The sequence below is a fragment of the Ornithorhynchus anatinus genome, chromosome 9, assembly GCF_004115215.2.
Source record: "Ornithorhynchus anatinus isolate Pmale09 chromosome 9, mOrnAna1.pri.v4, whole genome shotgun sequence".
Taxonomy (NCBI): Eukaryota; Metazoa; Chordata; class Mammalia; order Monotremata; family Ornithorhynchidae; genus Ornithorhynchus; species Ornithorhynchus anatinus.
The window spans coordinates 56,698,688-56,726,562 of NC_041736.1; the positions used below are offsets into that span (position 1 = coordinate 56,698,688).

The 27,875-nt window shown below is 48.4% G+C and overlaps 1 protein-coding gene across 1 annotated transcript in view; it reads right to left on the minus strand.

Moving 5' to 3' along the window:
• Positions 1-27,669, minus strand: part of CCDC85A (coiled-coil domain containing 85A) — a 110,105-nt gene extending 82,436 nt beyond the window's left edge. The window contains exons 1-3 of the mRNA XM_029071664.2: positions 27,427-27,669; positions 25,925-26,116; positions 19,266-20,187 (exon numbers count right to left, since the gene is read on the minus strand). Coding sequence (XP_028927497.1) covers positions 19,266-20,187; positions 25,925-26,116; positions 27,427-27,669 — 1,357 coding nt within the window. The remainder of the gene's footprint in view (positions 1-19,265; positions 20,188-25,924; positions 26,117-27,426) is intronic.
• Between the last annotated feature and the right edge of the window lie 206 nt (positions 27,670-27,875).

Below are 27,875 nucleotides of genomic sequence, written 5' to 3' on the forward strand. Positions count from 1 at the left end.
AACAAACTATATAATTCATTCATTCACTCAATCCTATTTATTGAGCACTTATTGTGTGCTAAACACTGTACTAAGATCTTGGAAGAATACAATATAATAATAAACAGTCACATTCCCTGCCCACAGTGAGCCTATAGTCTACCCTCACCTCGTGTTGGGATCGACAGTTTTCATCGAGAACTGTGAGACCAGTAGACAAGGGTAAGACACAGGATGAGTGACTCAACAGTGGCACTTAATATTCTTTTCATTCCAGAGATTTTAAAGGGTTAGACTTTTCTGGACCACGGCAGTATGCCCTGACCTCCACTCCTCCTCAGCCTCACCTGTGGGCTGGAGGCTCACCCAGGAGAAGTGTCAGGGTGCCAGAACCCTAGTGGGTTGTGTAAAAAGGCTAACACAATCAACCTCACCCAGCAAAATGGCAGGAGGTGATCATCTCCACCTTCATGTTAGGCTGCTCTTATCATTAACCTGCTCTTCACTTCACAGTTTGGCTGTTGCAGAAAACAGGGAGGGAGATCATGCAGAGGGGATTGCTTGCTCTGTTGCTAGGAGAAAACACCCATCGCAGCCAACAACTAAATTCAACCAGTGAGATAGTTAGGAAGAGCAGCATTTGCTCCTGCAATTTGTCAGGACAATTGTGCCAAGCTCCATTTCCCCCCGTTCTTCCGATAATGAAGGCCCATTTTTGCAAATGACACCCATTCCCACCCCAATCCTGCTAAGGATCAGTAGGACAGCATTTTTCAGGGCATTCTGCTTTCCCGGTTTCATTCCCTCTGGCGGAGATGGAACGAGCAATTATTATTTTTTTATCTCCCCAAAGACAGGGGGAACCCAGTCATTTCATTACAAAGACTTGGATAGAGTTCTTGGTAGAAGGTCACCTGAAAACAGGTGGCAATTCTTCTTCTCTAATGGCATCATTGTTCCTACAAGGCCACTGTTCATTCAATAGTATTTATTGACCGCTTACTATGTACAGAGCACTGTACTAAGCGCTTGGCATTGACACTGAGATACCTTACTGCTCAGGGTCAAAGATCAAGACACCTAGATTATTTCAAGAAACTGGCTTTATTTTTACACACACACACTCACACACATATGCCCTGCACCTTTTAAATATTTTGCTAACATTTCACCCAAGCTCCAAGTTCCATGGCTTCCAGCTTGAAATTAATCACTGACACTTACTGCCTGTTAGACACTATACTAAGCACTTGGAAGAGTACAACACTAGCAAGAAACATGCTTTCTGTCATCAAGGAGCTTATAACCTAATTAAATTGGAACCCCTGAAGAACGCTTTTTGGCCATCTCAGTATCAGCAACAGTGACTCTGCTTTGGGACAAATTTCTTACTCATAATAATAGTAATAATAACTGTGACATTTGTTAAGCATTTAACTATATCTCAAGCACTGTTCTAAGTGATGGGGTAGATATAATCAGGTCCCAAATGGGCCTCACACTCTTAATCCCCATCTTGCATATAACGGAAGCGAAGCACGTAAAAGTTAGGTGACTTACCCGAGGTCACACAGCAAGTAAGTGGCAGAGCAGGAATTAGAACTCAGGGCTTCGGACTTCCAGGCCCATGCTCTTTCCCCTGGGCCCCGCTTCTTCCCATTTGGAACCAAAAAGGGCCAGAGATGAAGCCACCAAGATGGCAGCTCTACTTCTTGCCCTCTCCCATCAGAAACCATCCCCCGGGCCCCTATTATTCAACCTTATCTGACAGTCATATCTGACCGTCACACTCCTGACCTTCAACGCTTTATTGAAAGCACATCTCCTCCAAAAGCCCTTCCCTGACTGGCCCCTCATTTCCTCTTCTCTCACTCCTTCTGCTTCACCCTTGTACTTGGATCTGTGCCTTTGATTCACACCCTCCCTCAGCCCCACAGCACTTAGGTAGATATCTGTAATTCATATTAATGTCTGCCTCTCCCTCTAGACTGTAAGCTTCTTGTGGGCAGGAAATGCATCTTCCAACTCTGTTATACTGTGCTCTCCCAAACTCTGCACACAGTACGTACTCAATAAATACGATCGATTGATTGTAAAAGTGCTAAAGGTTTTTTAAAGTCTGCATCCTGCCCCACAAAAATCTAATTTTAAAAGCTTGTGAGAAATAATAGAAAGGATTTTCAAATACATTCCCACTAATTTCATTATGTTACATTGGCATTTCCTATTTCAAGTTGATATTTATAAACCTCTTCCTTAAATGAAAAGGATTTGGCATGGTTTAGCCTTGGCACTGTAATTACACTGTAATCATATTATTGCTTGCGCTTTAAAAAGTATGATTTTGACTAAAAGAAACTGCATGTTGCCGCAGATTATTTTTTTCCGAGTGAAGATATTTCGCATGAGATGCTACAGTAGAAGGGATCCCATATGTTCCCGCACTTCAGAGTATTCAACACAGGATCTGGAAAAAGTAATTTAATGAAGCTTTTCCCAAAATTGACTGCTCTGTGATCCTTAAAATATGCACATATTTTAAGAAACCAATAACCAGATAAACCCAATTAAGAAGCAGATAATTAAATGACTAACAAATGTTCGTAAATCAGGCTCAAATATACACAGCCTGATGCTTGCCAAGATTTTAGTGTTCGATTCATGTAAAAACACCTCATATACTTTAATCCTTGGATAATAAACCACATTCTAGTATATTCTACTTCAAGCAGCCTATGGAGTATTTTTAAAACTTTTTTAATTTCCACAATAAACAATTTTTTTTGGATGTAGCACTTATAGGTATGTCTTTATATCCATCATCTGCCTTTGTGTGTATATATGTAATTATATATACATATGAAAATGCAGTTGAACTTTCAATTATTTATTCTGATTATTGTCTCTCCTATTGAAGTGTATGCTGTCTGTGGCCTGGGAATATGGCTTGAGCGCCTAAATTACTTATTTATTGATATTAATGTCCATCTTCCCCTCTAGACTGTAAGCTTATTATGGGCAGGGAATGTGTTCACTAATTCTGTTGTATGCTACTCTCCCAAACACTTAATACAGTGCTCTGCTCAAAGTAAGTGCTCAATAAAAACGATTGATTCTTTTGTAGTTTCCCGAGTGCTTCGTACAGCATATGGTGCCCACTAATAATAATAATGATGGTATTTGTTCAGTGCTTACTATGTGCCTGGCACTGTACTAAGCACTGGGGTAAAATCAATTTAATTAGACACTCAGACTAGCGACTCATTGCTCAGACAAAGAGCCAGGGACCCCCTATGAGGACAGGAGCTCATATGTAATTAACTGTTTCAGGCAACCTAAGATAAATGATGCAGTGAAAATGGATGTTGAATCTGTTTAATCTTCTATACCACAAAAAATAAATCCTCTAAAACTCTAGATACTTATGCTCCTTGGGGGCAGGCATTGTCTACCCAATTTATTGAGTTGTTCTCTCCCAAGTGTTTAGAGCAATGTTCCGCACATATTAAGTGCTCAACAAATGTCCTCACGGATTCAGAGGTGCCTGGAACGCCACAACTATTTCACTGCTATCAAGAACATTTCACAGGCTACAATTTTGCAGAAGCTAATTCTACATAAGAAACTGAATTATCCTATGAATTTCTCAGTGAGAAACAGAGCATAGGCAAGGCAACAATTAGTTCTAAGAGGGCAAATTGACTTTCTATTTCTGTTTCCATTGATTTCGTGCAAACCCCATCCAGATCGGAATCAATATTTTTGCAAGTGCTGGCTGTCTTTCTCAACCTTTTTGGAGGCCTGTGAAGTAGTCAAGCAATCAGTGGCTTTTATTGTGCATTTATTATGCACAGAGCATTGTACTAAGTACTTGGGAGCATACAGTAAACAGAATTGGTAGACACATTCCCTGACCACAGCGAGCTTACAGTCTAGAGGACTGTTAACTTAAGAGTACCAGTAAAAGAAGTTTAAAGTAAACATATGGGTTTCTGTTTCCAGTAGTTTGATTATGTTCACCTAAGAGCAATGAAACGGGGCACTGCTTCCACCAACATCAGGAGGGTCAAAAAGAGACATGGATAAATTCGAAAATGGGAGGTTCATGATGGGTTACTAGAGGTTTTATGGTATTTGCGTGGGGAAAACAGCGCTGTTAGAAGATCAAGGAGGATTTAAGATTGTCATTAGCAGTACATTCATGGTTGGGTTATTATTACAGGAAAGATTAGTTATAATGAGAGATCTGGGGATGGATGAACTAGTGATCTAACCAGTACGACACTATCTATGGTCTTGTAGAGAAGAGAGTTTTTTGGTTGTCGGGGTTGTTTTTTTTGGGGGTGGGGGACGTGTTTGCTTGTTTTTTTTCCCCATTGCTATCCAGTAGTGTTTCACTGTTAAACACTTACCAAGTGCCAGGCACTGCACTAAGCACTGGGATTGATACAAGCTAATCAGGTTGGACACGGTCCATGTCCTACATGGGGCTTATACTCTTAATCCCCATTTTACAGATGAAGTAACTGAGCCACAGAGAAGTTAAGTGACTTACCCAAGATCAAATGGCAGAATAGACAACAGGCAGAGCCGGGATTAGAACCGAGGTTCTTCTGACTCCCAGGCCCGTGCTCTACCAACTAGAATCCGTCATATTTAGTAAGTGCTTACTCTGTGCAGGGCATAATACTAAATCCTGGGTGGGGAGAAGAGGGCCCAATATAATGGAGTTGGTAAACACATTCCCTGTCCACAGCGAATGGTGGGGATAGAGTTTCCTGGTAGGGTCTATTTTCATAAGATGCATAATCCGTGGTCAGATCAGTGATCCAGTCTTCCCAGGGGTCCTTCTCCAACTGTGGCAATAGGTTTGCCTGGAGGAACAGTAGGATGATTGGCCTAGATCATAACCAACCTGGTGATTATGGATGGTGAATGCCCCTAACTTTCCCTCCAATTCGCTCAGAGGCCCTCTCATCTTTGAACTCATTCGTAAGAACACAGTTATACCATCATAAGCTCCTTGAGAGCAGGGATAAGCCCCACAAGGGACCAGGACCATGTTGACTGCCACCTGTATATTCTCTCCCAATTCTTAGAACAGTGCTCTGCGCACAGTAAGCACTTAATATTACCAGTACTACCAACAACTCGATTGTACTCTCAATAAACAAGTGCTCAGTAAACACCATTAATTGGTTGATGAGTTGTCTGTGGTTTGACATTACTATTAGTGAAGCACAGGCCTCGGAGCCAAAGGATCTGGGTTCTAATCTGTCTCTGCCACACGCCTGCTCTATGACCTTGGACAAGTCACTTCTCTGTGCCTCAGTTTCCTCACACGCATAATGGGGATTCAAATCCCATTCTCCCTCCTACTTAGACTGAGAGCCACATGTGAATCAGGGAATGTATCTGACCTGATTAACTCGTATCTACCCCAGTGCTTAGAACTGTTCTAGACACATTGTAAGTGCTTAAAAAGTACCGCAAAATGCTTATTAGTACAGCTAACGATCCCTTCCACACTGTAAGGGTAAAACTATCTACCCCTTGCTGGGCTACAGAATTGGCTACCTTCCATTCCATTTTCATTTATCTCTGTGATGCAACATTTTAGAGGTCAAAAAGTCACCCATTTTGTAATGGCTGTACACCAAGTCTGTCTTCTACTGTGGGTCTCCCAACTGTCCACAGTTTGGCCACACCCCCTGAGGTTGCTTCAGTGCATCTTTTAAGCATTTCTCTGGGCCTCCCTGTTTATAATCCTCACGCTTCGGCATAGCCCCGAGCAGCTGTTTGGGTATCCAGGTATCCACTCTCTTCCCATTCCTGAAGACACTGACATGACAGATATTAGCTTCAGTCAGTGAAATGGCTGCATTCCAGCAAACCTCATTATCTGAGGTCTTATCTTTCCATCCAATGTTAAGTTCGGCTTGATGGAACTTCTCTAATGGACCCACTTTAACCTTTCTGAACGTAAGCAACAAGCCCATGCTGGCTCAATTTCATCTACAGCATTGAAAGTCTTCACGTGGAGTGACCGTGTTGTGGGCTGAGAGTTTTCTTTTGGCAATATCTCCGGGCCATGTTTCTCCATGGGCATTCCAACACAAAAAAAGGCAGGCTGACATGGCTAGATCCAGAATGGTGTGGACTACGGCAACATTAAAAAAGGTCTGCAGAAATATTCCCATCTCCAGCTTATCCCAAGAATTCAGCTGAAATTTTCAGCTTTTTAAATCATCTTTACCCTGCCTCCCGCTCAGCACATACACATTTCCCTCCCTCCACCCTTCCTTCCTTAGGAGACTACCAGACAGTTCCCAGAGCCCTCTTGAGTTGACGATAAGACTTGATCCAGAAAAACAAACAAAAAAAACTAACACAGATGATTCTTTTTCCACAAACTCAATGTAGCAGGCATCTCCTCCAACTCTTCCGGGCAGAACCGTGACAAAATTTTAGTGTCCTGGGTCCCTTTTGTCAGTCTAAAGATGATATGTCACATCTTTACATAAACATCTTAATAATCGAGATTCATATCTCCTGACGTTTACGCCATTTCATATGGGGTCTATTAACTTTCTATTCATTTTTCTTCTAAACTATGTTCGGTTTGCTTACGGCATGTTCACTGTGTCCACAGGAAACTGTTAAACAAATGCAAGATTCTGGTGTTTGAGCTGCAACAAGTACAACTCTTGCCTTGGAGATTTGCTAGAAAGGTAAATCCTACCTAGAAACTTTCTTCCACCTCGTTTAAAGTGCTCATCTGCCTTACTCCAGAATTGTTAAACAAAAGAGTTCAGAGATGATTTTCAGAAAATTTAAATGAAGGCAAGGATTTTTTTTAATGTAACCTGGATAAGCAGAAGGTCAGCCAGTGACAGAGTTATCAATTTTTAATTCCACCTTTCCTCTGTTTTTACAGAATTAGTTTCATTGATTTTCACTTAGCAGAGCTTTTCTGCCTTCCAGGCAAAGAAAAATATTTCCCTGAAATCCTTATAAAATCTTTATTACTTATCCGGAGCTACACCGATTAGAGGAGAGAGTTTTAAGGAGCTCAGATTCCTCTACTCTGAGACCCTCTACTAAAGGAGATCTGTAAATGATGATGACAGTACGCAAGGACTGGGCATATAGTGCTGGTATGTTAAGCACTTACTATGTGCCAAGCACTGTACTATAAGCTGGTGTAGATAACAAGATAACCAGGTTGGACATGGCCCCTCTTCCACATTGGGCTCACAGTCTTAGGAGGAGGGAGAGCAGGTATCAAATCCCCATTTTACAGGTGAGAAAGCTGAGGCACAGAGAAGTTAAGTGACTTGCCCAAGGTCACAGCAGGAGAGTGGGAAAGCCAGGATTCTAATCCAGGTCCTCTGACTCCCAGGTCTGTGCTCTTTCCATTAGGCCACACTGCTCCTCTGAGATTTTATGAACAGAGATTAGCAACCTGCCAGGACAGCTGAAAGCAAACTTCCCCATTTCACTCCCACCCTTAAGAGCAGGGAACAAGTTCAACGTCCATTAGAATTACAGTGAGCACTCAGTACCTCACAAGATACTGTAAGCTCACTGTGGGCAGGGAATGAGTCTGTTTATTTTTATATTGTACTCTCCCAAGCGCTTAGTACAGTGCTCTACACAGAGTAAGCGCTCAATAAATACGATTGACGGACGGATAGCACTTAAAACCAACCCGGCTCTGCCCTTAGGTATATTTCCTTAGAGGGGAGGCAGAGTCCAATGTAGTTTATTACCCAGACTTCCTAAGACGTCTAAGCCACGGGGAAGAATCTTAACTGAAATGTGTCTTCATGTAACACTAATTTGTGTCGGTATTGCTGGACAGCTTATCTCAGGACTCACTCTGATTAACCTTTAATTCGCTCCAATAAATCTCTATTATCCCTGTCAGCGTTTTGAGAAATGTGATTGTTGATTAGCTTGAGCAAAACTGCAAGGGGATTTGCTACTTTCCCCATCCGAGGAGCTAGAGTCCGACCTGAACTTTAGATTCTGCCTGGGAAAAAAAACACATTTTAGGAGACTGAACTGCAAAGGCAGAGAGAATAAATGGCCTTTGCCTAAAGATTCCATAAAAGAATTGGGAAAAGGGACAGGAAATTCAACTGGACACAATGCAGGAAAGCCCCCTCTAGACTGGAAGCTCACTGTGGGCAGGGAATGTGTTTGTTATAATTTTATATTGTACTCTCCCAAGCGCTTAGTAAGTGCTCTGCACACAGTAAGCACTCAATAAATACAACTGACTGACTGACAGAGAAACTGGGAACTTCTTTCATTCGTCACTCATTTAGCTGTTGACACTTTCAACAGCTTCCGTTGAAAGACTGCCTATTTTCCCAACAAACACTCACACAACACACAGACCCTGGACAAGTCTTCCCAAAACACAATAATAACATTAATGATAGTGGTATTGGTTAAGAACTATATGCCAAGAGCTGGGATAAATACAAGTAAATCAGCTCAGACACAGTTTCTGCTCCTCAGAGGGCCAAAATTCTAAGTAGAATGGAAGAATGAGTACTGCATTTCCATTTTTACAGATTTGAAAACTGAAACACAGAGAAATGAATTGACTTGCCCGAGGTCACACAGCAAACAAGTAGCAGGGGCATGATTAGAACCCAAATCCTCTGACTCCCAGGCCCATGGCCTTTCTGCTAGCCCAACAGCTGCCAGAGGATACACTGTTTTCCTCAATATTGCTCTATCATAATGCTTTTTGCCAGCTGGGGATTAGGAATATATCTCTAACAAGTACACAGTGGGTGCCTTGCAGAGACTTTAATGATCTTTTACTGAGTGCAATGCCCTGTACTAAGCATGTGGAAAAGTACTTCAGAGACACAAGGTAGAGCCAGGACAGCCTACAAAAATCCAGAACAGATGTTCAGTCAAAGGCAACAGAATTTGAGCATTCTGGGCAACAAAACTGAATTTAAATAATTGTTTTTAAAGAATGAAAAATGAAAACCTCTTAAACATTTAGCAAGCCCTCTAACGGCAAAGAGAATCCCCACAAATTGCAAGCAGTCTGCTGTTTCCAAAAGATTCCCATTCTTAATCGTGACCGGCCTGAAAAATGAAAAAAAAAAAATCAGTTACTAATAATTATTGACCACCTACTGTGTGTAGAACATGACAGAATTAGTAAACATGAACCCTGCCTCAAGGAGTTTATAATTTAGAGAGGCAGACAATATAATATAAAGATATGTATATAATAATGTTGGTATTTGTTAAGCGCTTACTATGTGCCGAGCACTGTTCTAAGCGCTGGGATAGACACAGGGGAATCAGGTTGTGTCACGTGGGGCTCACAGTCTTAATCCTCATTTTCAGATTAGGTAACTGAGGCACCGAGAAGTTAAGTGACTTGCCCAAAGTCACACAGCTGACAAGTGGCCGAGCCGGGATTCGAACCCATGACCTCTGAGTCCAAAGCCCATGCTCATTCCACTGAGCCACGCTGTATATAAGTGTCCAGTGTAGTTTCTCACAATCTTGATTATTCTGGGAAAGCAAATCACATGGCATCAATCCTCCTATGTAAGATCTAAAGAGTTCAATTCAACCCAGCAACCTTATGACTTGGTAACCATGGTAAACCTTGCCAGTTCTTGATCACAACACCAATCGCCGGTAAGCTAAAACACAGATCTGCCCCAGGTCACAAGACAACGGCAAGCTGTACAATCCTTCCAAACCTCAGAGTCAATCGATAGCACTTCGTGAGTGTCTGCAGAGTGCTGGGCACTGGGCTAAGCACTTGAAAGAGAACAACAGTGGCAGGGAAGGCTTATGAGAGACCCTAACCGGTTCTCTTACTTACTCCTAAACGGGTTACCGTCTCCTTTCACACATCAGGTGAATATTCCTGTTTTGGGACCTCCCCTCATGCTGAACAGACAGTGATATTTAAAGGTCTCATATGCATGGGAGAAAAAAGGAATATATTGGTTGGGGGAAATAAGATAACACAACCCTGGATCAAAGAGTAGTAATGGCATTTACTGAGTGCCTTCTGGTGCAATGTCCTGTACTAGGGCTTTTATGGGGGGTGGGGGTGGGGTTGGTTTTGGTTTTGTCTTTTTTTTTACAGCATTTGTTTAGCCCTGTACACTGTACTAAGCCCTGGGGTAGATACAGGATAATCGGGTTGGACACAGTTTGTATCCCACGTGGGGCTCACAGTCCAAATTTCCATTTTACGGATGAGGAAACTTGGGGCACAGAGAAGTTAAGTGACCTGCCTGAGGTCACATAGCAGACACCACCGTGTCCTAGACACTCTGATGAGTCTGTACAATCAATCGAAGGCATTCAGACCCTACTGTGTGCAGAGCACTGTACTAAGCACTTGAAAGAGTGCAGTTCGATATAGTTGGTAGACTCAGTCCCTGCCCACAAGGAACTTAGATGGGCTAGTTCTGCAAGAAGCCAGAAGGGAACTGCTTTTCTGGAAATACAATAAACTGGGGGGAAATACAGTAAACTGGGTGGAGCTGAAAAGTGAGGTAAGGAAAGGGAAGAGAACAAGAGTGGAAGAAAGTGGGGGCTTAGGGAATGCAGGAGAATGCAAGATTCTTATCTAGTTTTTTTTTTTTAATGTTCATTCATTCAATCGTATTTATCGAGCACTTACTGTGTGCAAAGTACTGTACTAAGCGCTTGGGAAAGTACAATATACCAATAAACAGACATATTCCCTGCCCACAGCGAGCTTCTAGTCTAAAAGGGGAATGCTATGTTATTTAAGAGCTTACTATGTGCCAGGCACTGTACTAAGCACTGGGGTAGACCCAAGTTAGGTTGGAAACAGTCCATGACCCAGATGGGGCTGCCAGTCTCAATGCCCATTTTACAGATGAGGGAACTGAGGCCCAGAGAAGTTAAGTGACTTGCCCAAGGTCACACAACAGACAAAAGGCAAGAACTCAGGTCCTCCTGACTCTCGGGCCCATGCTCTATCCATTAGGCCATGCTGCTTCTAGTTCTCCCAACACTTCTTATTCTCTACATGCAGAGTCAAATAGCAACTCATGGTTCAGCCAAAAAGAAACACCTTACTGAACTGGAGGTGAGACTCCAATTTTCCTGGAAAAATAGGACCAGGCTCAAGGCCCAGAATTCCTGAGTTCGGTTCTGTGGACCAACTAGGAGGTTAAGGAATAATAGCCACACCTTAACCTGTTTGCTTCATCTGTTGCTCAGTAGGTACTTCCCTGATATTTCCACAGCGAGAAAGCAAGAACCCACTTGCCCTGGTGATCCATAAAGCTCTCTGTTTCCCTGTTACGGTCTGGGAAAGTGCCTTTTTTCTCTTTCCTAAGGACTTAGTGCAGTGTATCACACTCAGTAGATAATCAATAAATACCATTATTACTACTACTGATAATTTAGCACCTTAGCAATGCACTGTTTCAAGCAACTGGAAAGGATAAAGCAGTGATACACATTCCTTGCTTTACTATGCATTATAAAAATCTAATGCCATATTTGATATAGGAAACAAAATTTAGAAATGTTCTTAACGCTTTTTCAAATTATATTCAAACTTAGTCACAGCCCTAATGCATACACGAGTCTACACTTCCCAGAACATTCATAAAAAGGATATTTTTGATGGTATCTGTTAAGCTGGCCAGCAGCAGCATGGGAAAGAGTTAAAGGCGGATGATCTGGTGATCAAAACACTGATCAAAGACAGCGGCAGAAACTCCAGTTTTTTACTGTATAGAAGAAGGTAATGGTAATCCACTTGCAAATTTTTACCAAGAAAACTCTAAAGATACATATACCAGAATGCCTTTATGTTAGAAGATGGGACGTTATGAAGAGGGTGCATCCATGGAGGCGCTATGGGTCGGAAACGACGCGACAGCATTTGAAGATCTGTTACGCATTTACTATGCAACAAACACTGTTGTAGGTATGTTAATTGGGTCCAACATAATCCCCCTCCAGCATGGGGATCACAGTCTAAGCAGGAGGGAGAGCAGGTATCCCCATTTTACAGTTGAGGAAACTGAGGAACAGAGAAATCAAGTGACTAGCCTGTGGTCACATAGCAAGCAATTGGCAGGGCTGGGATTAGAACCCAGTCTTTCTGGACTGTCAGGCCCATGCTCTCTCCACTAGGCCATGCTGATAAGAAGGAAATCTGAAAGTATTACAGATCTACTGAGCAAATTGTTTTACATGCTTACAACTTTGGCTGTTTTTGTATTTTTGTGTATAAGTATATATTTGCTTTTCATTCGTTTTTGGTGCCTTGGCAGAATCTGTCATTTAGAAATATAGCTGTACCGCAGCACCTGAAATCAGATTATCATACCAGCATGCAGCTGACATTGATGAGATGCAGTTTTCAAAGGAAATATAGCAGTTTACACAGCGTTCCACTTTCATAAGCTTGGTCTAAATCATTTCAGTTTGTATCCATTTGTGCCTTGTGACCTACACTTGGGGGAAATAAAAATGTGTAGTTTTGTCTCGAGGTGGAGCTGTACCCACATACTGTTTGGTCCAGCCTGAGCAGTGTTCAAGACGGAAAGCTCCCTGTGGGCAGAGAATGCAACTACCAACTCTGTTATAGTATACTCTTCCAAGTGCTTTGTGCAGTGCTCAGCACAGAGTAAGCACTCAAATACGATTGACTCGGAATGCTCTTGGAAGAAAGCCTAGGGTCCACTTGACTGAAAGAGGAGAAAAAAAAGTTCTTCCCAGCCAACATTTATCAGTGGGCTACGAATAAACTACCAGGCAGAAACAGAAATAAATTACCAAGATGGAATGATCACTATCATCATCATTGTTAATGTTTAAACATCACCTCCCCTGGGGGTAACCCTCTACTAGATATTTGGGAATATATTGGGGAAAACTGAATTAAAGACATTTTTCCTATCCAATCTTCAGGCTATTTTTCAGTAACTGAAGCTGTGATGACAGAAATAACTATTTGAGTCAAGTTACACCCATTTTCAAAAATAATAATAACTAGTGAAGTAGTTCTTAAGTGCTCACTAGGTGCAAAGCACAGGGTTAGGTAAGAAACATTCATAATAGACACAATCCCTGTTCCACACGGGGCTCACAATCCAAGTAGAAAGAGAACAAGTATTTCATCCCCATTTTACAGATAAGGAAATTGAAACACAGAGAAGTTTAGTGACTTGCCCAAGATCACACAGCAGGCAAGTGGCAAAGTCGGGATTAGGACACAGGTCCCTCGACTCCCCAGTCCATGCTCTTTCCTCTTGGCATCACTGTTTCCACAAAATTGGTAAAATGATCCATTACATATTAGCAAAAGGTTTAAAATGCATCCACTGTTGATACTGAAACCAACAGTACTCAGGTTGGGTTTGAAACTTTGCCATATTTCTTAATAAAGGGCACTTCTCCGACTTGCTAAACCCCAAGGATCTAATGAGAACCTCGACGTGAATCAGAAAACTTTCATTCTATTGGTTCCTATTTTATTTAACTGATAACTTTGTTCATTTTAAACAACTTTTATACTGATTTCACTTCAAACAAACTGTTCAACCAGTCACGGGACCTGAACTAAGCTTGAATAATAATTGCTAAGCGCTTACTATGTGCCAGGCACTGTACTAAGCACTGGGGCGAATACAAGCAAAATGGGTAGGACACAAATCCTGTCCCATGTGGGGCTCAGAGTCTCAATCGCCATTTTTACCGATGTGGTAACTGAGGCAGAGAAAAGTGAAGTGACTTGTCCCAGGTCATGCTGAATTAGAACCCACGACCTTCTGACTTCTAGGGCAGTGGTCTATCCATTACGCCACACTGCTTCTCTTGAAGAACATAAACCATTTTCTGGGCCTTTAAACCAAACTGTTAGTCACTGTACAGGACACAAAACATACCGCAGGGACCTCAATTAAACTCAGCTGTGTTAATCTGTAATTGTAACTGTTGACATATTGCTCCCATGAGAAATGTGATTACCGTCGCTCATATTCACATGCATATGATGTACATATTTCAGAGAGCAATTATTTATAATGCATTTCATCTCTTTTTAATTCATAGATGACTTTGTTTGGGAGGAGTGCTATAGGGCTAGTTTTGACTTATGCTTTCAGCAAATCATTCCATTTTGTGTTGTCAGCAGTTATGCTTTTGCTCATTAATAACCTCAGAATAGGTCTGAAAGCTCACAGGTAATCAAAAGACCAATGAAACAGGAGATTTACCCTGGAGTTTTTTAAAATGCATTGACAGAAGGAGGAGGGAATTCAAAAAGAGTTCATTTAAAAGCTGAGACTTAGTTTACATGTAAGCAAGTTGTTCTCCACAATGCTCTAACGTGGAAAGATGAAGGCTGAGAGGAGGTAGGATGGAAGTTTGTCTAATCATGAAAGGTGGACAGAGCAAACACAGAATTGTGCAGCGTGGTGGCTTAGTGGAACGAGGCCAGGCTTCAGAATCAGAGGACATGGGTTCTAATTCCAACTCGGCCATTTGTCTGCTGTGTGACCTTGGGCAGGTCGCTTCACTTCTCTGTGCCTCAGTTAACTCACCTGTAAAATGGGAATTAAAAGTGTGAGCCCCACGTGGGACAACCTGATTACCCTATATCTACCCCGGTGCTTAGAACAGTGATTGGCACATAGTAAGTGCTTAACGAATACCATATTTTCCCTTCTAGACTCTAAGCCCATAATGGGCCAGGATTGTCTCTTTTCATTGCCGAATTCTATTTTCCAAGTGCTTAGTACAGTGTTCTGCACACATCTCAATCATGAGAATTACTGTTCACCAGATCTCAAACTAGGAGTAGAGGAGTTGGAAGAATTCCTAAGCAGTGATATCAGTGATACTGACTAAGCATCTGTGTGCAGGAAGCTCTACTGGGGGTTTAGGGGAGCATACAGAGGAAGTGAAAGATGGATATTAGATGCTGGAGAAGCAGCATGGTGCTGGGACAAGGGCCTGGGACTCAGAAGGTTATGGGTTCTAACATCAGCTCCACCACTTGTCTGCTGTGTGACCTCGGGTAAGTCACTTCATTTCTTTGAGCCTCAGTTCCCTCATCTGCAAAATGGGGTCATGAAGGGGCAGGGACTGTGTCCAAACCGATTTGCTTGTATCCATCCCAGTGTAAACACAGGGTAAGAACAGTGCCTGGCACATAGTAAGAGCTTAACAAATACAATCATTATTATTATGGAAAATGAGGGAGATTAAACTCCAACCAAGGGTTTAACTGTTAAGGAAAGAGACCACCACAATGGAGATTCCCTTTTGGGTCCCTGTTGCAGGCAGAATGACAGGCTGGACAGATCACCGGCCATCTTGCATCGAATAATTAAGCATCAACATATCAGAACCTAATGCTTGTTTCACGTAACTGCAAAAATGAAAATGAAAACTTCCAAGCCAAATGTGTAGGGGGGTTTCCTGAGCCAAATTCCCTCACCCGGCCCTTGTGTCTCTGTACCCAAGAGCTGCAGTTAGGTAGATAGCCATTCTCTAAGATTCAGAGAGGGTGAGCTCTGGCAACAGGCTAAATGCCTGCAGAGGGAAAACAGGACAGAAACACCACCATAGTCCTAAGGACCTCTAATTTAACAGATTAGGGAAGAAGGCTGGCAGCTTAACCTCTTTTTCAAATCCTGTCTTTCAACCGTGCATATTACTATGAAGAGCAGGGTGAATTAAAGTTATCAAATCCAATAAAACAAATGTTTTCCACACAAAGAAGAGGAACATTCACCTTAAGTTGCCTATCTCCTCCTCAATTCAGCCCAACATTCCTACAGAAAAGGGGATTCTCTAAGGACCCCATAATATTTGATTTAGCCCCTACTTTCTGGGCTATAGGCAATTTAAGGGAACTCTGTCTTACTACTATATTAGGGTAACAGTGTGGTCTAGGGAAAAGACCAGGGCTTGGGAACCAGAGGACCTGGGTTCTAATTCCACTCTGCCACTTGCCTGCTGTCTGACCTCGGGCAGGCCACTTAACTTTTCTGTGCTTCAGTTTCTTCACTGACAAAACGGGGAATCAACAGGTGTTCTCCCTCTTACTTGGACTGTGAGCATCATGTGGAAACTGATTATCTTATAGTTACCTCAGTGCTTAGTACAGTGCTTGGCACATAATAAGGACTTAACACATACCATAATCATTAGAATTATCTGGCATATTTAACGGGGCATCAGGGGTGCTCAGTGAAAGAGGTCTTACTGCAAGAGCCAAGGGTACATCAATGACTCCTAACAGACAATTCCAATAAAAGACCACTCTCCCCTTCATAAGGAATGGTCCTTTTTTTACGGTATTTGTTAAGTGCTTACTCTGTGCCAGGCACTGTACTAAGCACTGGGGTAGATACAAGATAATCAGGTTGGACACAGTCCCTGTCCCACGGAGCGCTCCCGGTTTTAATCCCCCTTTTACAGATGAGGTAACTGAGGCCCAGAAAAGTGAAGTGGCTTGCCCGAGGTCACACAGCGAACAAGTGGCAGAGCCAAGTTTAGGACCCAGGTACTCTGATTCCCAGGCCTGTGCTGCTTCCACCAAGCCACACTGTTTCTCTTGCTCCTCCCTACCAGAGAAAAGATGACAGTCTCGAACCTGAAAAAGGGTCCTTTTGCTACATATGGGTGAACATAGAATCAAACTACCTCTCTCCAGCAGGTCATACAGGGTCCCAGGGTGTCTGGCTCACAAATGGCTCCAAAGAAGCTTCTAGATGCAGGTAGACTAGGGCTTGGTGACATCCTCTATTGCACTGGGTGAGAGAGGGGCAGGGCTGGAAATTAACACCTGGCCACAGCTGCTGATTCCTTTCCATTCCTCTTGCAAAGGTGAGGCCCAAGAGCCAGTGCCCCGATGTACTCTGAGAAAGCCTGACTTCAAGCCAGTTAAAGAGCAAGAGAATAAATGACTTGCTCCTAATTCCCACTGGAAGCAGAAAAGTGAAAAAACCATCCCGGACATTGTATTTTACCAAGCTCAAGGTAAGCTTATGCCGGTTACATATGTATGTAATTGTGTCATACTATTTGCAGATTTAAGGATCCACGCAACACCGGGGATTAATTAACTTCCTAGCTGAAAAACAGCACTCTCCCAGTTTGGGGTTTGGCTTAAAAGATATTTGAAACAAACATCCAAAGCACTAATGCCTTCATGAAGTGTTTCCCTACACCCCGTTACAGCTTCTGCATTAGAAACAGCTGAGCAACAGATTTTTTAAAAAAACCAAAACCAAATCATAGGACATTTTGCATTCATTCCATTTGTAAACTAAACCTGCCTTTTAAAAATCAGTAATGAGGATCTTGACACTGAATCCACTTTCTACAAATGGAAGTTCCAAAATCAGAGCAGCTTGATTAGAACCCAGATTTTACCCAGACAATCTTACTCTCTTTCCTTATTTTACTACCAGGAAAAATAGCGCATTCACTCTTTATTTTATATGGTATTTGTCAAGTGGCTCACTATAAGCCCCGCACTGCACTCGGAGCTGGAGTAGATAGAGGGTAATCAGTTTAGATACAGTTCCTGTGCCATGTGGGGCTCACAGTCTCAAACCCTATTTTACAGATTAAGGAACTGAGGTCCAGAGAAGAGAAGTGACTTGCCCAGAGTCACACAGTAGGCAAGTGGCAGAGCCGGGACTAGAACCATGACCTTCTGACTCCCAGGCCCATGCTCTATCCACTATGCCACGCTGCTTCTCTTCGTAGTATCTGTTAAGTACTTACTATGTATCAAGCACTAAACTCTAAGCTCTGAGGTAGATGTAAACTAATCAGGTGGCACCCAGTCCCTGTTCCACAAAGGGTTCAGTCTTAATTCCCGTTTTACAGAGGAGGGAACTGAGGCACAGAGAAGCAAAGTGACTTGCCCAAGGTCACACAGCAAACAAGTGGTGGAGTCAGAATTGGAGCCCAGGTCTTTCTGACTCCCAGGCCCGTGCTCTTTTCACTAGGACATGCTGCCCTTACTATATGCAGAGCACTGTACTGAGCGCTTGGGAGAGTACAACAGAATCGATGGCTCGCTCCCTGCCCATATTCCAGGCCATTTGTTTCTTTCGGGAAGAACTCTGGGTGCTTTCAAAGACCCCATACACACACACACAGTCCACCAGCCAATTTGCCTCATGGGAAGAGAAGGATTAGGATGCAGATAAATCCCCAGCTAGAATGATGAAAATACACCCTTCTGTGTCCTCGGTAAAGCTGACAGATTTCTCCTGCCTCGACCACAGCACCTGCATGCCGACGCCAAAGCAGCTCTTGGATGAAGAGAAACCATCGCTATTTCTGGGGGGAAGGAAAGAAACCTCACCAGCTTACGTTCTCCTCACGGATCATTCAGCCGTCGAGTTGTGGGGGGCAAGGGGGAGAAAGGAGGATATTTAAGTCCCTAGTTTTCCCCACCTCTCATTCAGAGTGGCCTCAGCCCAAGCTACAGATTGCTGAGCACCTTGTTCAGGAAAAGCCAGTAAGCTCTGCCTGACAGTCACGCCTACAAACTCAGTGAGCTGAGTCACGCTGAACCCGGGAGCCTACAGATCCTTTTGTTCACCTTAAGTGGATGAAATGAAGCAAAAAAAGAAAAAAATGCATTTGCCATTGGAATCTCTGACCCGTTTGGTCGTCAGGCCAGCCCTTAGACTAGCCATGGTGGGATTTCTAAGGCCGGGTTTCCGGGCAACAAGGATACGGGCTCGTGATGCCGCGCCGGGTTTAATGGCGACCAGGAGGGGCGTTTAACGGCGACCACGAGGGGCGTTTAATGGCGACCACGACGGGGCATTTAGTGGCGACCATGAGGGGTTTCAATGTGAACGGCATACGGCAAAGACAGTCGTTCTTGGAAATCCACCTCGGGTGAGCTTTTTTTCACTGGATTGTTTCCCTCACACATTCTGCCCTGATACAGTAACTAGGTGAAGATCCTCACTTCACTGTCGAAACGTACCCGTGGCTAGAGAAAGAAAGAGGGTCCACCGGGCCCATTTTTCTTCACTCACCCGCCCCGGCCTCGGCCCGACACCTCCAAGTAGCCCCAAAAGGCGGCCCGTGCTCCCCGCCGACCCACGCCCTTTCCTCCGGACTAAAGCGGCCACGACGAGAGGCCCGGGCGCCGCCGAGATCACCCTCCCCCGTGGCCCGCTCCTCTGCCTTAAGAGGGGTCGGCCGCTGGTCCTCTCCACTACCCGCTCGGCCCGGGCAGGTGGACCCACCATTCATCCCACCGTACACGCTCCTGTGATGGGGTGAGGCGTCGTCGGGCGCCTGTCTCCGGAGGGGGCCTTCGCGGCCACCGCCGCCGCCGGCCACGTGCTTGAGGTGATCCGGGCTGCCCCCATAATGCTGCTTGAGGTGCTCGGGGCTGGTGCCCCTGACCCTGGGCAAGTGTTCCAGGCTCCCGCTCAGAGTGTGCTTCTGCCGGAGTTCCGGGCTGCCGCTGCTGTGCTTCTGGTGCTCCGGGCTCCCGCCGGGCCTGTGCTTCTGAAAGTGCTCGGGACTACTGCTCAGCCTGGCCTTCGGTAGGGTCTCCGGGCTGCCGCCGCCACCGCCGTGCTTCGGCTGGTCGGGGCCGCCCGCCCCCACGGGTCTGTGGTGCTCGGGGCTGGGCCCCTTGAGCTGCTTCTGGCGATCGGGGCTGCCGGACGCCGGGGGCCGGGGGGCGTGCTCGGGGCTCCCCTCGCTCCTGGCCCTCTGGAGGTGCTCGGGGCTGGTGGTCGAGTGGGACTTGTGGTGGTCCGGGCTGTCGGTGCTCCCGGCGCTGGACGTGCTGCTCCCGTCCCCCACGTCCCGGCCGTACGGGCCGGAGGCGGAGGTGGCGGCGGCCGGGGCGGTGAGCTGGCAGAGGCTCACCTGGCTGGCCATCGAGCACCTGCTGCCGGCCCCCTTCTCGTCGTCCAGCATCACGCAGAGCTCTTTCAGTTCCAGGTTCTCCTTCACCACTTCCTCCTGCTTCACCTCCAGCTCCTTGAGCTTCTGCAAGTACAAGGCCACCTCCTTGTGCATCACCCCGGCGGTGTAGTGGCCCAGCCTCTGCCACTCCCGGGACACCCTTTTGCCCTTCTGCCGGTCGTCGTCCAGGAAGCAACAGAGATCCCTCAGCTCTTGGTTGTCCTCTTGCAGCTTCTGGTTGATATCCTGCAAGGCAAACGGATCCGCTCAGGGGAGAAGAGTTAGGGGGCCGAGCCCGTCTCCTCAGCTGCGGTTGCCGGCTCCGCTCACCGATCACCCACCCCCGGCAGCTGGACCGATGGAGCCCCACGCACGTGTGGTGGCGGGTCGGTCAGAGGACTGTGGCCAGGAGATGAGAGAGCTGGCCGGTGGCCAGGCTGTGAAGTGGGGAGGAGCCCAAGCAGCACTGAAAGGATAATAATAATTTTGGCATTTGTTAAGCGCTATGTGCCAGGCCCTGTACTAAGCGCTGGGGTGGATAGGATTAGGACTGTGAGCCCCACGTGGGACAGCCTGATGAGCTTGTATCTACCCCAGCGCTTAGAACAGTGCTTGGCACATCGTAAGCGCTTAACAAACACCAACATTATTATTATTATAGGAGCAAATCAGGTTGGACACAGTCCCTTGTCCCACTTGGGGCTCATGGTCTCAATCCTCATTTTGCAGATGAGGTAACCAAGGCAATAGAGAAGTGAAACGACTTGCCCAAGATCACACAGCAGACAAGTGGTGCAGCAGGAATTAGAACTCATGACCTTCTGACTCCCGGGCCCGTGCTCTATCCGCTATGCCAGGCCGCTTACGGATTCGAAAATACCTCTCAGCCCTGCACAAGTTTCCCCCGCCTTGGATGGCAATGAAAACCCACTTCCTGAACAGGTAGAGTCCTAGCTGGATTTTCTAGTCTATTTCTGTTACTATTCTTCCCTGCCTTATTGTCAGAATCTGGCTTCAGTAGAGAAGCTGGGTGGCCTAGTAGATAGAGCATAAGCCTGGGAGTCAGAAGGAGCTGGGTTCCAGTTCCGGCTCATCCACTTGGCTGCTGTGTGAATTGGGGCAAGTCACCTCGCTTCTCTGTCCCTCAGTCACTTCAGCTGTAAAACGGGGATGAAGACTGTGAGGCCCATGCAGGACAGGGACTGTGTCCAACCCGATTGGCTTGAACCTACCCCGGTGCTTAGTATACAGTGCCTGGCACATAGTAAATGCTTAACAAATGCCACAATTATTATTATTGTTATTATTTGTCGTCAGCCCTGAGCTCATAGCTACCTGCATGACTACTTGCATGAGTTCATTTTTTCTTAACTCAGTGTCAAACCAAGGGGGAAAAAACACAGTATTCTTCCGATATTTGGGGGTCAGAAGGACTATGTCACTAATGCTTCCAAGAAACTCAGGGATAAAAATCACAAGAGAAAATCAATTTTAACCCTGGTCCAACCAATCTTTTTTTTTTTTTTTTTTTGGTCTCAAGGTCAAAAGTTGAACCGGTCCCCAAGTTTGGATGAAAGTTTGACTGAGAACTCTCAACCAAACCAGTTTTCATCCAAAAAGTATTCCCTTTGGGTATTCTAAAAATATACGCACTTCTACCTAGATTGAAAAGTTAATGAGCTCGATCCCACCGCTGGGAAAGAGCTGCCTTGCTCACCTTCTGAGGTGTTTTCACCACTAGAAACCACTGGAAGAGGACATTTGCTCATGATCTGAAAGAGTTCCTACACCTCCTAAAGGCAAATCATTTATTCTCAATGCAGGATCAGGCCCATTATCCCCTCCACATTCATGCTGCAAAATTTAGATTTTTAGATTCTCCCAAATGATAAAACTCCCTGTGCATAGACCCCTAAAATCCACTTGAATTTTCCAGGTATTGGTTACAGGCTGATAATTTTCCCTCCTTCAAGACTGGTCCCTTTTTTGTCTTCAAATTGGGTCAAACATGATGAGTCAGACTCTGTAAGTAAGCCGGGCATTGGATGGCAGACTGAGCTCTTCCGGGACATAAGGAAAAATTCCCACTCCCAGTCAATGCCCAAGCATCCCAGCCGAGTGAGAGCCCACTAACGTGCCTACGCTCCCAACAAGGGGGCCAAAGCCGGCCACGCGGAATTGTAGCTCAGCAGAACGGATGTCATTTCCCCAGTCACTTTGTTCCCGTTCTCTGTCATCACCCGTGTTTTTGTTCAGAGTTTATTCAATACGACTAGCACGGATGAGAGTTCAGTTCTGTGTGCTGAAGTCAACCTGTCATTAGCATCACTGTTCACCAAAATAATAGTGATGATAATTGGGGTATTTGTTGAGCGCCGAGCGTGTGCCAAAACGGAGTAGATACAAGATAATCGGGTCAGACACAATACCCGTACCACACGGGGCTCACGTACTAAGGGAGGGGACAGTTTTTCTGTCCCCATTGTACAAATGAAGAACCTGAGGCACTGAGAAGTTGGGTGACTCGCCCAAGGTCACACAGAGCAGGCAAATGGTGGATCCAGGATTACAACCCAGTTCCCGTGACCCTCAGGCCTGGGCTCTTTCCGCTAAGCCACACTGCTTCTCAGTCTGAAATCTGTAGGGTCTGACCATTTGTGGTTTTTTTATGGTATTTGTTAAGCATATCCTATGTGCCAGGCACCGTACTAAGCACTGAGGTAGACAGAAGATAATCAGATTGAACAGAGCCCACGTCTCACAGGGGGCTCCCACTCTTAATCCCGATTTTACAAATGAGGTAACTGAGGCACAGAGAAGTTAAGTGGCCTGCCCAAGGTCACGCAGCGGACAAGTGGAGGAGCTAGGATTAGAACCCGACTGACTCCCAGGCCCGGGCTCTATCCGCTAGACCTTGCCGCTTCAGTGATGTCTGCCAATTGCACTGACGTGATCCGTGGCTATAACTCAGTTGTGAGGAGCATTCTTCTTCCAGTCCTACAACTCCAAGGCCAACTTGTTCCCGCCCCACTTTAATATCAGTGATCATCATCAGTTGAGTCACCCAGCTGAAAGGTGTGTGTTTTTTTTCTTTTCTTTCTATCCCAACAACAACAAAAAAGGAGTCCTAGGAGGACGCCAAGCCCATCCTAGACCTAGTCTGCCAGTTTGGTTGTTGAAGTTCTTCCTGCTCAAGCTGAGTCCACCTCGCCCAAAGCACAGGTTTTCACTAGCATCCAAACTGAAGAGAAAAACGAAACATTTGGGCACATTCATTTCCAGAGAGAAAACCAAAGACCAAGTAAACTACCGAAACCCAGACAAGGGCAGACTAGCATTTCAAATTCAGTTAACTGAATTAACCGAGTCAATGGACAGTTTTAGGAAAGAATGGGCCAGTGACCAGGTCAGGGAGTTTCACATCTCAAGACTGACCGCAAATCCCTTGTGGGACAGGGACCGTTTCCGACTTGATTATGTTGCATCTACACCCTCGTGCTTAGCGTGGTGCTTGGCACTTAGTAAGCACTTGCCAAATACCACTATTATTCCTTCTGTGATTATTAAGATGTGTTCCGTAACATGCTGCGAGTAGCTCGTCCTACTCCTTGCACCCTAGGAGCTGCTCCCAGTTAAAAGTTGAGGCCAACGGGAAGCCTGACGCACTGGAGTCAGGCTTCTCGGGAAATAGTTTAAGCCCTGGGGAACTACGACAGATGGAGAAGCGGCATTCCCCCATAACGGCTTAAGCCCTAGGCAGTCCTAACCCACTGGGCGGCGATCCTCTCTGCAAAGAGGTAAACGTCCAGAGGAACCCCGGGGCACTGGGGGGGGGGGGGGGGGGAGGCCCAAAATCAAGTTATCTGCCCCGCGTTTTGCAGTCACCCAACACTGGCTGGAAGCCAATGAAATTTCACCGGGGCGGTGATCTATCCCACCGGACCGTCCAACCCATCGGTTGAATCTCTGGATGAAACTGCCACTGGCGGCAGTGGCTATTTTTTTCAGTCGGGACATTGGAAGGGAGCCCTTGAGGATCTTTCAGAGCCAGTGCCTGGGAGGACAGTAAAACCGTCTGAAAGTGCTTTTCCTATCTTTATCACCTCTAGTGACACTCTTTTGTCGGAACCCTTTAAAAGGGTGTCTTTTTTTTGAGGGAGAAAAGACAACATCCCCAATGTTTAAAAACCCAAGGGGAAATGGAATTTGGGAGGAAAGACTAACTCTTCCTCCGTCTACAATTTTCCTCAGAAACCTCCGCTCTCCAAAAAGAAAATCAACTATTCCCGAACCCGTTGAGCCCGTAGAGAAATGTAAGGAAGGGCAGGGATCGAAGAAGTCTCCAGAGAGGCCGAGGGGAACGGAGACACGTCTAGACGGGAGGGTGGCAGAAAGCCGGGGGCAACAGCGCCCACGGGAAGGACGGAATAGTAAAGAGGGACCGGCCTGGGCCCGGAGAGGCGGTGATGGGAGAGGGACACAAAATAAGAAAAAAAGGCGAAAGGACCCATCTCGATTTCCCGGCCCTCCTCCGACGCTTATCCACCACGGGGCCCGGCCGCGGCCCGGGTGACCGAGACCAGCTCCGAAGCCGTTTTGGAGAAAGGGCATCCCTCCGGGGTTAGGGGAGGGAGGGGAGTCTCCGGTGCATCGGGGTTCTCTTTGGCCTCAACTTTTACCCGGGAACGGCTCCTAGGGACCGAGGAGTAGCACGAGCTACTCCCAGCCTTTTACGGAACGCATCTTAATAATCACGGGAGGAATGACGGCGGTATCCGGCGAGCGCTTACTATGTGCCGAGCCCCGTACCGAGCACGAGGGTGAAGACACAAGATAATCAAGTCGGAAACGGTGCCCGTCCCACAAGGGATTGGCGGTCGGTCTCGAGATGTGAAACTCCCCGACCTGGTCACTGGCCCATTCTTTCCAACGACCCCCCTCCCCGTGTACCGGATGCTTCCTGGAATTAGGCGTGGGACAATGGTCGGAAGGAGGAGTGTCGCCCCGGGAGGGAGGGTGGGTGTGAGGAAGGGTCCTGGTTCCCACCAGAGAAGCGAGTCCGGACGATCAACGCGCAGTTGGGTCCGGGAGTCCGGGGGGCGAGCGGGGGGCGTCGGATGGCTATCGTTTCCCTCCGGGAATGTGGGCGGCGGAAACTTGGGGCCTCCTCCCCCATAGCGGGCAGAGGTCTGTGTCCCCCCCAGGTTCCCTCTCCAGCCTACGTGGCCATCCCGGGGAGGCTTGGGCATCCCGCACCCCGCGTGGGGGACGCCGCACCCGTCCTAGGGGGGAATCGGGACTCCCCTCCATAGCCTCTGGGGGGGTTTGGGGGCCTCCCCGCCCACCCGGGGGAGGGGTGTTCTTGGGCCCCCGGAAACCTGTCCTAGGAGGGCTTGGGAAACCCACACTCGCCCTGGGGGGCGGAGGGGGAGGAGATCGGGAATCCCACACCCTCCCTGGGGGCAGGAGAGTCGGGAATCCCGCACCCGCCCTAGAGAGAGTTGGGGATCCCGCCCCCGCCTCGGGGGGGAAATCGGGGATCCCGCCCCCGCCCCGGAGGGGGAAGGGAATTGGGAATGCCGCCCTGGTCGGGGGAGGGGGAATGGGGAGTTGGGAATCCCGCCCCCGCCCTGGGGGCCATTGGGCCCTCTGCCCTCCCCCAGGAGGACCCAGGCCGGGGGCTTCCAGCCCGGGGGCACCGTCGGGGCAGGAGCGCCTGGGCGGAGCGTCCCGCACACACACACAAACACACACACACACACACACACACACACACACACCCCACCACCACGGAGCCGGTCCCGGACCAGCTCCCCGTGCCCGGGGGGGTCCCGGGGGGTCCCGGGGGCGGCGCCGAGCGCCCCAAAAGTTGGGGAAAGTTCCCGGGGGGCTGCAGGGGTGGGGGAGGGCTGCCGACCCGCGGGGTCCGGGGGGTGGGCCCGGCCGCCCCCTCGCCCCCTCGCCCCCCTGCCCGGCCGGGTACCTTGAGCCCCCGGATCTCGGCGAGGTGTCCGTGGAGGCGTCGGTTGACCTCTCGGATGAGGTGGCTGTGGTCCAGCATGGCGCTGACCTTGTCGGCCTCGGCGCGCCGCAGGCAGCGCACCAGCTCCTCCTTGCTCCACCGCAGCAGCTCCTCGTCGGGGAGCTGGGCCAGGTCCTCCGCCCCCCCGGGCCCCCCGGGCCCCCCGGGCCCCCCGGGCCCCCCGGACCCCCCGGGCCCCCCGGACCCCCCGGGCCCCCCGGCCCCTCCTCCGGCCCCCGCGCAGACACCGTCCGGGCCGGACATGCCGCCGGCCGAGGGGGGCACCGGGCACCGCCCTGCCTCAGCCCGTCACCGCCGCCGCCCTCATCCCCGCGCCCCACGCTGCGCCCCACGCTGCGCCCCACGCGGCGCTGCCCCCGGGCCGAGGGCGGCCGCCGGGCATCGGGGGAGGGGGCGGCAGGGGGCGGCAGGGGAGGGGAGGGGAGGGAGGGGAGGGGAGGGCCGGAGCCGGGGAGGAGGACGGGCGCCGGGGACCCCCCGACACCACCGAGGGAACCCCCCGGGACCGGCCCCGACCCGCTGCCCCGCTGCCCCGCTGCCCCCTGCCCCTCTGCCCCTCTGTCCCTCTGCCCCTCTGCCCCTCTGCCCCGCTGCCCCCCTGCCCCGCTGCCCCTCTGCCCCCCTGCCCCGCTGCCCCCCTGCCCCTCTGCCCCCCTGCCCCTCTGCCCCGCTGCCCCTCTGCCCCCCTGCCCCTCTGCCCCCCTGCCCCTCTGTCCCTCTGCCCCTGTTCCCGCTACCACCGCCCACCCGCCCCCCGGCTGCAACCCGGAGCCATCGGCGGGGCCCGAATCGGAGAACCCGCCGCCCAGGACCGGCCCCCCCCCGGACTCGCACCCGGACCCCACGACCCGCAGAGGGACCGCCACCGGCAGGAGCAGGAGGAGACCGGCGCGGGGAGGAGGAGGAGGAGGAGGAGCAGGGGGATGGAAGGAGGAGCAGGGGGATGGAAGGAGCAGGAGGAGGAGGAGAGGAGAAAGAGGAGGGGAGGCGGAAAGCGGGGGGGGGGGGGGGAGGAGGGAAGGAGCAGGAGAAGAGGAGGGGGAGGAGGTGAGAAGAAGAGGAGGAAGAAGGAGAAGAGGAGAGGAGGAGGAGGATGGAAGGAGCAGGAAAAGAAGAAGAAGAGGGGGAGGAAAGGAGGGGGAGGAGGAGGGGAGAAGAGGAGGAAGAAGAAGAGGAGGACAATAGGAGGAGGAAGAAAAAGATGAGGAAGAGGAGGTTGGAAGGATGCAGGAGAAGAAGAGGAGGATGGAAGGAGGAGGAGGAGGAGGAGGGGAAGAGGAGAAGAAGAGGAGGAGGAAAGGAGGGGGAGGAGGGGAGAAGAGGAAGGAGGAGGATAGGAGGAGGAAGAAAAAGATGAGGAAGAGGAGGATGGAAGGAGAAGAGGAGGAGGATGGAAGGAGCAGGAGGAAAGGAGGAAGAGGAGGAGGGGCCGAGGTGGCCACCGGGGCCGCTGCTGCAGTTGCCCGGGCGGCCCCGCCCGGGACCCGGGACCCGGGACCCGGGACCCGGGGCCCGGGCCGGCTCGTTGGCGCCACCTGGTGGCCGCTCTTCGCCTCCTCCGCCCAGCCGCCCGGACCCAAAGCGGCGCCCCGCTGCACTTCTCCATCCTGAGCCCGCACCGCCGGCTCCTCCCTCCCGCGCTCGTTCGCTCGCTCGCTCGCTCGCTCAGTCGGTCGGTCGTGCATTCATTCGTGCATTCGATCGACCGTTCCTTCGTTCAATCAATCGTATTTCTTGAGCACTTAACGGTAGAGCCCTGGACCGAGCGCTCGGGAAGCACGATACAGCAATGAAGAGCGACAGCCCCTGCCCACCATGGGCTCCCAGACCCCAGAAGGGCTCACGGTCATTTCTTAATCATTTCTCAATTGTATTCAGTGGGCGCTTACTC